This window comes from Callorhinchus milii, unplaced genomic scaffold (assembly GCF_018977255.1).
Source record: "Callorhinchus milii isolate IMCB2004 unplaced genomic scaffold, IMCB_Cmil_1.0 Scaffold1, whole genome shotgun sequence".
NCBI lineage: Eukaryota > Metazoa > Chordata > Chondrichthyes > Chimaeriformes > Callorhinchidae > Callorhinchus > Callorhinchus milii.
The window spans coordinates 9594468-9610448 of record NW_024704742.1 but is presented as its reverse complement, the minus strand read 5'-3'; the positions used below and the strand labels follow the sequence as shown (position 1 = coordinate 9610448).

Sequence of the window (15981 nt, the reverse complement as noted above, 5' to 3'; positions counted from 1 at the left end):
GGTCCATCAACTTATCTTCTAAATTCAGTGCATTTTCCTTTATTCATTCTTCCAAGCATTGGACCTTTGGAATGGAGCAAACTGATTGAATATGGCTTGAATATTCTGGCCTAAATGATTCAGATTCACATCCTCATACTATTAATTGATATTGATGTTTGCAATCTTGTGTAATATCTGCAGTAGCTACTAGAAAAATGATTTGTGTCCATTATAATAATCCTAGATCAGCATATTCTAATTAATTTTAATCACAATTCCTTTCTGCTTATATGCCTGCCTTGGGATTTCACAATCCCTTTCTGCTAATCTAAAAAGCAAAATAAATCTCTGTAACAATTTACAATGCCAGACAGAGTATTTGGGATTTAAAAATATGGTCAAATACTCCATTGCCTCACCTCAGACTCTGGTCTCTATCATTTCTCAGTCACTGAATATCCTGCTAACAATGGCCAATCCAACAACAGCTAAAACAGATTTGTGGCCATTCATCTCACTGTCTATCTTGGGGAAAAATAAACTGATTTATCCCTGTGCTCTCGTATTACATGGCTCTGTGACAAGCATATTATTGAGTCTGACGTTATAAAGATATTTAAGCACATTGTGATACAGGAGACAGATCTTCACTCTTGTGATTTTCCACATAAATCACAATCTCCCTTCCTACAGCCTAGGATCTACATAGACATTAAAAGGAGTTGGTGCACTGAAGGTCAGAATCCATGAAAACCATTTGTTCACCTTCTCCTTCCTTCAAAACTGCAAAGAGCACTGTCTAAATGTGTCCATTCCTTTACTCTTAGAAACATAGAACCAAGAGTAGGCCATTCTGCCCCTCGAGCCTGTTGCTTACAATCTTCTTCATTGTTAGTACCTATCCCTATTTCCGTGTTATATGCAAACTTAGAAATTGTGCAACTGAGAAAGCTCAGTCCCTCAATCAAGCTTGTGTCTACCTCATTGACATGGATGCTCACAATACACTATTCTTCCTGATCCTCTGACATCAATTCCATCTAATTCCATCATTCGTCAATTGCACATCTTCATTCTTGAGGAAGGCTTCGCTTTCGTAGGTTACTGAGGACATAGCTGTTCTTCTGTTCATGCCTCTGCCTTCCCAATGTGTCACTATTGACAAGAACATTCTGGCCAGGGGAAAGGAAACATAGGTTGCAAAACTCTTCATGGCTCAGTATATCAATTGTTGGTATATCGATGGAGGTCAGAAGGAGGCACAGAAGATGGAATGTGATGGGCAGGGCTGCTTGATCTCCTCTCTTACTCCGGGTAAAGCTTCTCCAACAAACAGAGGGATTCAGAGAGAACTTAAAGCACACATCAGCTGCACAGACAGTAGTGATGATGCAATACCTTGTCCTGGAAAGCGTTGGGGCTCCAGGTTGAACTCATCAGCAACAGATTTGTACAGGAAAATTGTCGGTCTGTGTGAGCGAGTTTTCTAACCATTTTCTCCAATTTTCTTCAGTATCACTTGCCAGTATCGCAGCAGCCCGATGAGTATAGACACAATGTTTTCTCATGGGTGCAGTTGATGCTATATCTCTCGGGAACTGTACATCAGAGGCTACTATACCTAAGTGAGTGGCTTTTGCTTTAAGGGGCGAGAGGAATACATGATGTGCCACATGTCTCAATACTCAAAGGGTTAATCTACAAGGGTTGAATGGTGTTTACCTGACTCTACCATATTAGAGGCTGTATTCCTCCATTAACTCTCAGATCCAAACAATAAGGCAGAAGAATCACATCATTATTATTCTTGCGATGCCTCCTTCAGTCTATTCCCTGTGTTCTTACACTGCAAGACTCCAATCATTAATTGGAGAATGTGACAGTGACAGACGCACACTCTAAGAACACTCTCATTTCTCTTTGATTCCCTGCTCTCATGGATCCCTGCAGTTCTCCCATTTTGGGCTTCTGTTCCTTGATTTCTTCTCTCGAATGCATCCTTATGTCGTGGTGACAAAACCAACACTAAACAGAAACCTGCTGTGTTTATAATGCCACAGTTGGTGAACTTGCACTCTTCCTGCACTTGCTGTGCCTGTCCACGTAGCATTTTAGATCCTTAGCTCTACCCACCGTGTAGATGCTATAAAATCCAAGCTGTCATCATTTATCATAGACTCCCTATTTGATACAATTATCCTCTCAGCTATTTCGGGCAGTATCTCTGTATTCCATTCGGCATGCAGGTCATTAAGTGCTACTTTTCCTGACTTATTCAGCTTCATTCAGCTTCATGGAAGAGACCTATCTCCCTGTACAACTATTATTTGAAGTTGCGTTACAAAAAAATTAGAGTGTCAATATAAAATGAATGGAATTTTCAATTGTGAGGGTGGGAGCATCAGGTATTTTAATGTGAGATACATTAAATAATGAGGTGTGCAACACAGAAGGTGATAAATAAAATCCTTGTTGTCTTCAATCCGATATCCCTTTTGACTGAAAGCTTAACTCGTTTCTTTCCATCATAAAATAGATGTTATTCTACAGCTGAGACAATAACTAGAAGATGCTGTTTTTTAAGATATCTTGTATCTCGTGTTTCCAGCAATAGATTTGTTTTTAATGATGAACTCTCTGTCATCTCTCGGCTCTTCACTCTTCCTGAATCATCAATTCTTCTGAACATCCCCATCTCTCGAGGGAATGCTCTTTAATCTGTACACCCCACGTCACCTTACACCGTCTCGTCCTTGCTCCTACTTTCCTCAATCTGCATTTTTTGGGGGTTACTATCCTTGATCTCTTCCCCTACCCATCATCGCTTCATCACCTCCCAGACTGATCACAAGACTTATCATCTCTCTCTCCAACTTTTCTGACCTGCAATTCTCATTGCTGAACACCGCAATCCATCTCCCTGTCATCTGCCTCGATAGTTGCTGAGCATGGTTAGCGCTATCTCTCGGTCAACCATTTAACCATTTGCCTCCTTATTAAAGAACACAACACTAAACACAGGCCCTCGGCTTTGTGGCCAGCTACATGCTGCAAGCAGATGTGGCCTCTCTTATCTTTTTCCTCTCACTTCTAAGGGGAAGAGCTATCGTCTGACTGAAGGCTGAAATCTTAGAGGAAGATGCAGGCAGCAGGAGCAGCAACAGCAGCAGGAAGCAACAGTGTGACTAAGCAAGCTCCAATTCAGGGAGAGACAGAAGAAGAAGTGGACGTACTGTAGAAACTGGCCATTACGTAGTTTTGGCAGCGATCACCAGTAAATTCATTTGGGCACCTGACAAGACAAATAAAAATGAGAGAAAGAGAGGAGAAAGAAGATCAGTCAGGAAAGAGCAAACCTCTGCACTGAGCCTGATAACCTTGGTGTGGTCGCTGATTGTTTCACTTCACCTGCAAATTTACCCTCGATATTCACCATCTCATTGGCTTCCATTGAGAAGGAGAACATCAGGGAGAAAATATACATTTATCCCCTGCATTTTCCAGCCATGAAAATTCAACCCAATGAGCTCTGCGGCAGCACTTCTCAATCCACGCTGCAATCTGATTAAACGTTGCAGGAAGCTTGCTGTCAATTAATATACTTTCACAGTTTGTGAATATTTCTATCATTCCACTTGGGATTATTTCACAATATAAATGGATGGGAAATATCCTACTCCATAAGTGTGAAATATCATGAAAAGAACATGCGTCAGATTATAAAGGAAAGCTAAGAAGTAAAATTCAACCTGGGATAGCGTTAGATTTATTCCATTCATGTTGCATTTCAGAGTGTACAGGATTTGGATAATTTTTGAATTCAGACTTAGCTTTGAAGCCCTTATTTCTGTAGTTCTTAAAAGAATGCAGGAAAAAAAAGTTTCTAAATACCGTCCTTGAGAGTTTGCCAAATTCTGCACGCTCTTAAAATAAGAGTAAATCTAGACCCAGGTTTTCCAGGAGTCTGAGAAAGTTTGGTTTCAGTGTTTCAATGTACTTCTTGAAAATGCCAGATTTTTAAACCTTTCAAGCAGAAAGACTCATACACCGATGTCAGTTTTGCTGTCGGGATCCTTAGCCTTTGTCAATCATAAACACAGGAGGAACTGTGTCTTTGGAATTTGTTTTACAGAAACAGCATGAAACGTTACAAGATTAAGCTCTCTGTTTAGGGGGCTGGGGGAGGGGGACGAAGAGGGGGAGGAGCAGAGGGATAATTGGGGAGGATTTCAATGGCTGAAAAGACAGTTTAAGGTATTTGAACAAAATTGTTGCTATGCTATGTATTTTGTTCAAACAAAGATTAATATTAGGAATAGCAGGCTGTCGACCTGCTTACATTTTAAATTGAAACGTGTTTTTTTAAAGAAATACAAATCCCCCCTTATCAGCGACTGCACCAAGGAATCCTTTTCTGAGCTGTAGGGAGAGGAGAAAAAAAAGGCGTTATTATATCTTCACATACGTTCAGGTATAAAGACTCTCATGGGTACAGTGATCCTACATCTTTCTCCAGTGAATCCATCTTCGCACCTGGAGGGCAGAAAGGGGACATAAAACAAACAGAACAAAACACATGTGGAGATCTATTCATTTAACAGTTATCAGCACTCACTCCTTGGTGATCACAACAGACCCACCTCCTGTGAAGCTGTTTCCGAAAATCAGCTGCGTGCCCGATGGCAATATTTAATAGGCCCCTGTTATTCCCCTACCATGAATGAAATTACCATTACCTTCATCGGAGAGAGCCTGATGCTATGTATTGACAATGGACTGAAGTAGGAAACACATGGAATCTCACATGCACGTGCTTCACAGCTCCAGTCAGGGAGCAATGAATGGGAATAGTCACCAGAAATCTATTTGCTTGAGTGTGGGGTTTTTCAATGATCTATATTAATTAAAACGGCACTGGAAAGATTATTACACAGCAAAACCTCCCCTTCTATCTTCTCTTTTAAAAATCTGATAATAATAATCTTTAAAGTGATGTAGCTCCTTTTCATGCCTTCGAGACATTTCAAAGCGCTTCACGGGAACATACCTTAAAGTGAATTGACTGTATATTTTGTGGGCTTTAAAAAAGCCTGCTCACATCGCATTGCAAGCTGGACAGAGAATTTGGTATTTCTGATTACCTTTTACACAGCAATAAATCCTTTCCATAAAAGCAACAGCACCAGACCATGCAAGATGCTGCACTTAAATAGATATTCATTCTGGTAACATGATGTGGTGCATTTACACGTACAAATAACAATAGGGAGAATCTTAAAGAGAGGTATTTTGTTCCTGGATACAAAGAAAGAAAGCTTTCAATTGAGAGTTATGGGATTGTGTTACCAGGAAGATTACATAACTAATATCTCATTTAATGATTGATATCCTGCACACAGAGCTGCCATTGAGTCATTAAATCATAAAGGTACTTCATGTGCCCTATTCCAGCAGCAGCTAAATGCCTGATAGCAACCAGAGTCAGCTATTTGGTAGCGATGTTTTTGGTTAGCCTTAGAAGATTGTGCTGTGAAACCAAATGGTCAGCAGTCTAATGATCAAATTTATCACTGGTGTTAGGATTCCTTTGGGTGGTGTGGGTGGGGTGCGGGGGAGAGGAGAATGGAAAACACTCCATTTAAGAATTTAATGATTCGGTTAAGGGTGAACTACGATTTAAAGGGCAGAAATGAATGCAACAACAACAATAAGTTGCATTTACATTTCTAAGTGTCTCAGAGTGGCAGAGTTCGGTGAGGTGCAGGGTCTGAGGTGGACATTGGCATTGGCAATTGCATGAGGCATTGGTCCAATCCTTGAGGGATACAGCAGACAGCACCAGTTGGGCAAAGTCAAGGGAAGAAATAAGTTTGATGCTCGAATGGACTTTTTTCATGCTTTTTTTTAAACATAACTTCTTGAAATGAATCTATTGGTTGAGGAAATAACACTCAGATAATGGTTCACCTTTGCCATTTGAACAAGAGCCTTTTGTGATTTCTGTATTTCGTACAGTCCAGTCCGGAAAAATGTACTTCTGACCCAAGCAGTATTCTGATCCAAGCACAACATTTCTTGGTACCTTATTCACGCACTTATCAGCATCCAACTGCATTCTAAGATGCGTCAGTGTGACAGAATCATCCCAATGCACTGCGCCACTGATAAGATTATGAAATTGCTGTGTTTTCATTCGGGGAAATGGACATTTATTTTCTTTTCGAGGGAAAGGATCACACGCATCCATTAAATATGATGTGGAGCTCCTTCCTCCATTGCTCCGACGTACGTAATGGTCACATTTTAACCCCCTGTTGAATCAGTGTGGCATTTGCCGTTTGCTTAAATTCCATGATCATAGTTTCTCAGTTCGATTCTTCCACCCATAGGGAAGATAACAACAACTTGCATTTATATATTGCCCTTCACCCGAGGTGGCATCCTGGAGCGCTTGACAGTGGTGGAATCTGACCCTGAGCCAGGGGGAGAGGGAAAAGGGATGTGACCGTAAGCACGAGCAAAAAAGGAAGGACTTTAGGCAAGATTTAAAAGTGGGGAGGGAGGGGGCAAGGCGGAAGGATTGAGGGTGAGAGTTCCAGAGTTTCGAAGCGTAGTGGCTGAAGACACAGCTACCGATGGTGGAGCAGAGGGACGAGGGACAAACAGAAAGCTGGAGCCAGCCGAGTAGAAGCAGCGGGTGGTGGAGTGTGGGGTAAGCAAATCGGATAGGTAGTTAGTTGTGAGGGAATTAAGTGATTTGAAAGGATCTTGAAATCGAAGACTATCGAAACTGACGAGCCAAGATGAGTTTTGCACGCACATGAAAGAACTCTACCAAGCTCTGCATCAGCCTAATGAAGCAGCTAAAATATCTCACAGGTCAATGCATTTTGGAATTGCTTGTGAATTCTGAAACCACATCATATCACCAGCATGTTTCCGCTTAATAACAATGGGCAATTTCTAAGGCCACCCACAGTGAGATTCTGGCAGTTCATTTTGGTCCTTTGTTTAAAGACTTGCAGCATTTGCTGTGACTTATTGAATGTTTGGCTGCTGCTGTGATGCTCAGATTTGGAGAGATAACCCATAAATAGGTAGGTTAGTTAGAAGCATGAAGCTCCACTCAGTCTTAGGCTGTAAAACCATTTTATCTTAATCTCGGAACTGTGGAAAATTCTGTCTTAATTTGCTAGTTCAGCAGTTCTTCCAAACTGAGTCTTAATTTGTGTGTCAGTCTGGCTCAGTTGGTGGCACTCTCGCTTCTGAGTCAGAAGGTTGTGAGTTTATGCTCCATGCTGGGCCTGTGCTGTATTGTTGGGAGGTACCGTCTTTCAGATGAGCTCTTAAACCTGTCTGCCTGTTAAGGTGGATGTTAAAGATCCCATGGCACTATTCTAAAACGGAAGGGAATTTCTTCCAGTGACCTGCCAACAATCGCCCAAATAAAATAATTGGGGTTTCACTACATGGCTGTTTGTGGGACACTACTCAGCGCAAAAAAGTTTCTGCGTTCACTCACAAAATACACAGTGACTTCACTTTACAGCATATCCTGTGGAGCGCTTTGGGACATCCTCCTGAGGTAAAAGTGGAAATCCTCACCAAACGTAAGGATTATTTATTATTTATTAGTGTAACAATACTCCATTATTCTTTTTGATCTTAAATTTTAAAACAACAGTCTTACAGGCCAAGATAAGGTGGGAAATGTGGGCCTGCAAGTTTATCTAAACCATCCCATATGTGTTGCATTTTTTTAGATGCATTTTTGTTTCATTGCTGTTATGTAATTTGCATTAATTAAGAATAAATATGGGGAGAAATTTCACCTTTTCTTAGCATTTCAGAATATGCAGAATTTGGCAAATTGTTGAATTGAGCCTTAATTTTCCACCTGGTTAGACAAACCTACAGCAAGCCCATCTTTAAAATAAAGACTGAATTTAGGATGCTTTGAAATGCTACAAATTATTGAGTAAATCTAGATTGTATGGAACAATTAATTATAAACCATTGAGAGTTTATACTCGCATGTTATTTCTGAATATTGCTGGGTTCTTTACAAGTGTATTTGTAACTATTGTTTCATTACAACATTGTCAAGACCTTGTAATCTTTTGGGTTCATCCTCTACAAATCTATTCTTCAACTCTCGTTAGATCACAGAAAGATCAGCATCAAAACGAGTGCAGAAGGCTTATCACAGCATTGTGAGAGCAGCGAGCACACTCAGAGTATACCATGTTGACACTGGTTTTAAGTGTGCTCTCTCTATAAACACAGGTTCAGTGTGACAAATGATTGTTTCAGATTGAAAATTGGGTTACAGACCCGAAGGATATGATTTTAAATTCTACTTATTGTACGGTTTAACTGTTACACTGGGTCAAAGAGGACACAGGAGAAATGGGTTAGTGAAGGGAGAAATTAAATTATTTGATAAAGAGGGATCATTAATTGGGAGGGGAAAGAAACTCGCTGTGCAAGACCCAAAATGTAAATGTCATTCAGTCTGTTGATCAAATCTGAGCAACACTTGTCGCTTGCCAGAAGCCTCTATAGTTTGATTTAACTGTGATCATTCGCTCATTTTTAATCAAATAATAATCCAAAGTGGTCTTTTCTTCTGAACTTACAAAACAAATCACTTTGCCAGCATGGGTACACTATGTGCCGAATGTGCATATGACTGTTGGAAGTTTTGGATTGTACTTTGAGTGGAAGGTTAATGAGAAATAAAACTAGAACAAGGAAACCTGACAAGATTCAGTATGGGCATGGGAAATGGACAACAATAAAATTACATTTGTATAACACCTATCATGTCGGGAGGACGTCCCAAGGCGTTGGACAGTTAGGGATTTGTACCCGAGCTGGGGGTTAGGATGAGGCGGGGCATAGGGCAGGGAGGGTAGGAGTACAGTACAAGGATATAGTATGGACATAGGAAATGGACAAGGGACATGGGAATCTGACAAGGAGACAGTGGGAAATGGATAAAGGAAACAATGCAGATATCAAACAATTGTAAGTACATTGCTTTTGTTCATATCGTTTCAAGGACAGTTACATAAGCATGTGAACCGTCCTGGAGTCAGAAACACCGGATCTTTTAAAGGCAGTCAATATAAGCTTGCCCCAAGTTATATTATGCATACGTAAAGTACTGTACATAGATTTATAAACAATTGTATATACACACATGCAACTTAGTCGTGTAAGTCCTATTGCGTGTAAACCAATCGCAGGTTAACTTTTGAGAAAACTAGGCAGGTTAGACATAAACTCAACCACACAGCAGACCAATAGAACCAGGCTTTCCACTTAAGTGTTAGGAGTTACCTAGAAGGATTGAAGCAAATCTAGAAATGATTAATCACAGGTCAATCATGCAAGTGGCAGATTCTAGCATCTATGTAAATTGTTTTGTTAGCATCCCTTAAATATGTAATCAGCTTGTGATGAAGGTTTGCGTACTGAATTATTTCTACCCACGCTCCCCCCACCCCATCTCCCCACCGCTCCCCATCCCATGAGTGAGAGACTAAGGCATAACACAGGACATCACAGGCATCTGAACGGGAATAAGGAAGTGTCCTGAACCCATGGTGGAAATCACTCTCTCCGCAATCATGAAGTAATTGAGCTTTAGTGAAGCTCAAGCTTTTGGAAGTGAATCTTGGGATTTACAGTGTTAAGCAATAAGACAACCCACAACTTTATGTATTTAACTGTATAGATTTTCTCCCCCCAGATAATCACATTTTTAAAGAAATAACTAGTTTTATTAAATGAGACCAGAATCAAAGCATGCAACCATATGGGTAGGTGGAGGTCACAGGTGACCTTGGGTTTATCTAAGTGATTGTTGCTGCTGTGAAATTGATCTATTTTATCTATTTCAGGCACGCAGGGAGAAAAATTCTAGCCGGGTCTAGATTTACTCTATTTATAGAGCATTTTAGAGCAACCAGAGTTTGGCAAAAATGTTGAATTCAGTCTTAATTTTGATATAGTTTTTTCTCTGCAATTCTTAAATGGCTTGACATTTCAGGCTGTAGTTAACAGTTTGCCGAATTCTGGATTCTCCTGATGCTCTCTCTCTCACAGACCGTTGTCAGGAGCAAGCTGTGCAAGGTTAGGCATGGTTAGACTGAAAAATAGGTTAGGATAGAGGCAGTTCCCCAGCGGGGGAGGTGTCAGGTGCAATGTTGGGGGGTATGAGAAGCACCGAGGACCATAGTTGCAGCATAAGTCAAATGAAGCGAGTTGGTGCACTGAATAGACCCAACAAATGACTATACGATTAAGTTCTTAAAACTGAGAATGACAATTGCTCTCTTTGAATGAAGCATTGCACTACATAATTACTTCAATTTTGTACGGATAATAAATTATGTTTAACTCGGTTGCAGTTTTTTTTAAAGCACCTGCTTTACAAAATGAAACTACATTTCTTACTGGCTTATAATTATTATTATTATTATTATGGCACTTTCGTTCTGAAAGGAAGGTTAATATTTTTTTCCTTTAAACCAAATTAAAATCACATTTTCTATTCACGGACCTTAGTGTTACAATATACCATTAAATGAATAACCTTATTTTGCTTATAGAACATTGAAGAACAAGTCATAATTTTATGACTGAATGCTTTTTTAGATGCTTCGGGGCTGAAGTAATTATGCAACACTTATCAAAAGAGGAGCTATTCCTTGTGACAGGTTTGAAGATCAACCATTTAAATGCATTGCCTTCATGTTAAGCATGGAGCTGCATTTGAACATTTAGCATGGGCATAAGTGACGTGCTCTAACAGTGTTGATAACGTTCGTTAAACACAAACTCTTGACACTGAATAGAATAACATGCGCGCCCTCGAAGCCAATATGCAGAACTGAGGGGATGAATTCACTTACTTGCAGGAGATTTTATTAATACGGTCGATAATGAAACATTGTCCTCCGTTCACACAGTAGAGCTTCTCACTGTCGTTGCAAGGCCTGCCATGGCCTGACCCAGGCGTGGGGGGAGACGACCCAGGCATGGGAGGAGATTTGGTAACTGCTGGTGGGAAGAACAGCGACAATAAAGATGAGAGATTAGTATTATTAAACACATTAGTAAAACACCATTACTAACTAACAGCTTTGTCAGCAGTCTAGTGCAAGGAAAGAGCTCTTAGTATTTTTGAACCAGGGCTAAATCTTTTTTGTTGCCATTTGAAAATATCATATATCAGGATGTGTGGGGATTAATAATAATATAATAATCCTTGCATTTGATATAGCGCCTTATCACATCTTCGAGATGTCTCAAAGAGCTTCACAGAATATACTGTAAAGTGAATTGACAGTATATTTTTGTGGGTGAAACACAGCAGCAAACAGCATAGCAAACAGTCGCAGATTGAAGTGACCAATTTTTTTTGAAGGAACTATTACTCTGGAATAATTTATTACCGTAAATATTATCCTGAAAGTCAATATTCAACCACTGGAAGTAATCAGTTTTACTTTTAAATCAGTAAAAGCTAGGAGCTCTTTTTATCCCAAACACCAGGAAATAGATCTATAGGAAAATTATATAATAATAATCCTTGCATTTGATCTAACATCTTATTGTTCCTTCAAAACATCTGAAAGCATTTCACAGGATCTACAGCAGTGACTGCGTGGTTTAAGGTCACCATTGCATTCAAGCATTTTGCCCAAAAGATTTTGCACAAAATATACCCAGGATTAACCTTCACAATTCTGAGCTGCATCAGATAGCTTTCCTCTTGTTGCTAAGAACATTATGTTGGAGATAAGGGGGGGGTTACACCCATAACCACACAGATGATATCTTTCATTAATTTTCTCATATCAACAAAAAATATTTTCCATCACACAAAATCTGTTATTGTTCCTACAAACAAGGAAACATTAAATAACATTATTACTAGTTTCTCTAATTGTCAGCGAACCATTTTCAACTATCTTTCAATCCCACCTGAAAACCTATCTCTTTGGCTGTGAGTATAGTCACCTCCTACCCCTCTCCCATGACCATGGTCCAACATGTCACTATGCAGCGCTCTGAGACATTTCCTATGTGAATGGCGCTATATAAATGCAAGTTATTGTTGGATGTGTATCCTTACAGCGCTCTAACAAAAGTCTAACAGAAACTCAAGTCACATTGACTCCAACCTTCAAAATCTCTCTACACAGTAACAGTAATTCTGCACAGGGTAACCATTGGTTGCATTGCACACTGCACATGCCTGATAAAAAAAAAGCCCAATTTAATGTTTCACAGCAGTTTCACAGCTTCTGTTAGTGTAGTTCTCAACCACATAGCAGCCTGTGTTCTCCCCGACCACCAGCTGGCAAATTCGTGAAAAAAAACCCAAGCAACCGGAATTTAACTCTTTGACTGCCACTAAGGCAGAACTTCACCATGTCCATGGTCCACCTTACTAACGAGAACAAAGTTGTCCAGTCTATTGACGTTCCATAATTCACACAGAACAGCAGAGCGGACATAGCTCAGCACCAACAAAGATTGAATATAACCATCACACTGAGGTCTCTAACAACACCAACTTGCATTTATGTAGCACTCTTCATGCAGGGTAGCGTCCCAGAGCGCTTGGTGGGATGTAAAGACCATCCTCCCATTCTCCCTGCATCCCTAAATCAACAAATAAATAATAATTTGGTTACTCAATTCATGACTGTTTGTGGGACATTGCTGTGCGCAATTGGCTGCTGCATTTGGTCCACAAAACACATAGTCAATTCATTTTACAGTATATTCTGTATTATTGAGACGTCTCGAAGACTTGATAAGACGTTATTTCAAATGGAAGGATTTTTATTATTATTATCCCACTTAGTTCAAGGAACTGTATTCTGGGATGACTGGAAATGACTCCTTTAAAGGTCACTTTTTGGGTGAGGAGGGGAAGCAGATGGAAGGAAGACTAAAACAAATGCAAAGTTGCATTCCATTTCTCACAGTGCCATACACGCATTTCCTGAGGAGCAGCCCAATACCAAAGTCACATTATTCACTCTAAAAGTGATAAGTATTCCCACCAACTTGTGGCACATTCATGATTATGTTTCTTTGCACATCAGAGGGACTCCCTTTCACTCCCATGTGCTTACGCCACAGGCACATAAGGGTTAGTACGAAAAAACACCAGCTTCCGAAAACAATCACATTTTGCGATAATATAATACAGTAAACAAATATATTAATAATTATAATATATTTGATATATATAGCGCCTTAACACATTTTTGGGTGGTCTCAAAGCTTTTCACAGAATATACTGTAAAGTGAATTGACTGCATACTTTGTGGGCATTTGAATATATTGTTCCTTTCATTTCAGAAGGATGTCTGAAAATCACTAAACAATACTAGGTAGGGGGTGCAGCGGGGAAAGATGACCGATAGTGCAGTCAAAGTGTGACCCAAAAAACCATCTTGTGACAAAAAACACAGCTCAGAGTTTCGTCAATAAGAGTGAGTAAATTGGTAACTAACCTCACCAAATCAACAAGGCTTTGTTGCCCAATAAAAGCTTTCAGGGATCATGTGCAAATATCATTAAAGTGAAGGTTAAAAAGTAAATCTGAACCGAAAAAGATTCTTTGTGAACGTTTACCTCTTTTCAATCAATATTCAGCCATAACACATGCTTTTGTTGTCTTACCTGAGAGGAAGCTGTTCAAAAGCCTGGAAGCGTGAAGATGCATTGCCTGTCTGATTTCCTACCTAACACAATCACTAAGTTTACCCCTGTAAGCTCTCTGCACTGAAACTGCTTCAAGCTCACATCTGCTCCTGTGCTTCTCAATGCTCCGGGACTCTTGACTTTTCTCCCTCAAATATATTTGCTAAAGACGACATTGCACCATCAAAGAACTAATTTATCCCCGCGCCATTCGACAGGTAAGACCTCATCCCGAAACAAAGAGGCCAAAGAGGAGCAAAAACACACTCAAATGAAAATAATGTATTTGCCTGCAGATGGATCTCAGGTCACAGACAAGTACGCAAGCCACATCAAAACACACGCTCCGCCACAGTTCCCAGGAGCCACGCTGAATTAAGGAATGGAAATCAGGCTACGGAAAATGTTATCACAGTGAATCAATGCAGTCATCAAACAAAGCCTGAAATCTTCAAGTCAACCAGAGAACGCCAAGTGTGTCTCCTCATACTAATGACTCCATTTTCCACAAGTAGGGAAAAGAAATGCAATCAGTTCGGGGTCAGCCATCCGCAACCTGCCTAAGCGTACTGCGCTCCACTTGGGATATGTTCAGGTGATCGCTGTTATGCGAGCGCTTATAGTTCTGTGATGACTGTGCTTCGTGAGCCAGGCTTTCAACTTGGTTTCTTAATGCTCCTGCCTGTGCAACACACTTATCTGGAGTCCTCCAGCCATCTGGGATGAGTGTGCTTGGGTTTTAGTCCTGTGGTCTCATTTAAAGACTGGGAGAACGTCCAGCAGCACGGTCGACTTAACAACATCCTGTGTAAGCCTAGACCTTGATCCTTGGACACATCAGCACTTTTTTAAACAACCTAATAGTAAAGGAGGAGGGAACAGTTTGACCTTTCGGATTGTGCAGCTTGTATTAATGCAGCCTTTATGTTCCAGAATCCTTGTACTTTATTTGTAACAATGCAGTGAGTACAAATACATTAGTTGAACTTAACCCCTCTGCCTTTTATTATCCCTACTCCCTGTTTAATAAGGCATATTACACTATACCAATAATGACTGGCATTTGTATTGCCCCTTTCACGTAAACATATACACTTCAAATACGCTCTCACTTCTTTAGGACTCTCCACATCGCTCAGCCTCTCCCAAGTCTCGGTCAATGCCTTATTTTATGTGAGTGATAAAGAGGTGTGTGAGTGCGGTTTTGCTCTCCCCAAGGTGAGGGAACCACAGACCCACCGCACTGCACAACAAGAGGAATTGTGGAAGCCCAAAGTCACCTCTCTCACCCTAGTTGCTCCACATTCTTCTTCTTTCTGTATCACCATCACTGCATTTCTCCATTTTCTCTATCCTTTCTACATCCCTGCTGCTTTTGCCTTTAGTGTATCTTGTAATCTGCACTTTTCTCATAGATGTGAGAAAGCATGACAATAATAATCCTTTCAATTGATGCATTGCCTTATCATGTTGTCAAGACATCTCAAAGCACTTCACAGGATTTTACAATGCAGCACTCCATCTGGACTGGAGTGTTAGCCTAGAATGTGCGTTCAAGTCTCCAGCGCTGGACTATATCATGTGAAGATCATAATATAGGAACATGGGGTGAAGTAATACTAAAATATGAGGTGATGAGTACAGCTTAAAAGCTAAGAAGACCTGTGCATTGCCACCTACAACACTGCTTTTCACTTACATCACAATGTCACCATATATCTATTGTGCCATTTGCTTAAAAATAAATCAATTAAAATATATACTTGATGAGAAGACCTCTATTTTCTCTGTACTATCGCACAATTGCATCTGGTCCACATTCATCATTCTGCACCTCAATTGTGTTTAAAGCAAATGACAGGAGAATTGGTCCTTTCCTACTTGCAGTAGGAAGTGAGAGGCAAACCATACAGTAGTGGGAATATTAATATACTGTCATTGCTTTATTGTACGTTAGGTGCCACGATAACCTCTGCCTTTGTGCTGTCCATTTACTCCTAACAGCAGTACATAAGCTTCTAAGTGCATATTAGTGATGTTTTACTTAAACAACAACAACTTGCATTTAGATAGGAACCTGTCAATAACTCACATACTCAGATTTCCTTAATCACAACAGCCATGGTGCTATTTTAATGCTTTCACATTTGGATCCTGCTTAAGATAAGCAGCCTCTCAATTCTTAACAATACTTAGTTTAGGCCATTTCCTCTCCCTGGACACAATTATGTTGTGAAATCACAAAAAGAAGATTTTTGTTGAAAG

General features: G+C 40.1%; 1 protein-coding gene across 1 annotated transcript in view; it reads right to left on the bottom strand.

The window, feature by feature from the left end:
• The window catches only part of nrg1 (neuregulin 1), a 151852-nt gene that overhangs the window by 18910 nt on the left and 116961 nt on the right, over positions 1 to 15981 (bottom strand). The window contains exons 4-5 of the mRNA XM_042336801.1: positions 10905 to 11052; positions 3216 to 3274 (exon numbers count right to left, since the gene is read on the bottom strand). Of these exons, the coding sequence (XP_042192735.1) occupies positions 3216 to 3274; positions 10905 to 11052 (207 nt within the window). The remainder of the gene's footprint in view (positions 1 to 3215; positions 3275 to 10904; positions 11053 to 15981) is intronic.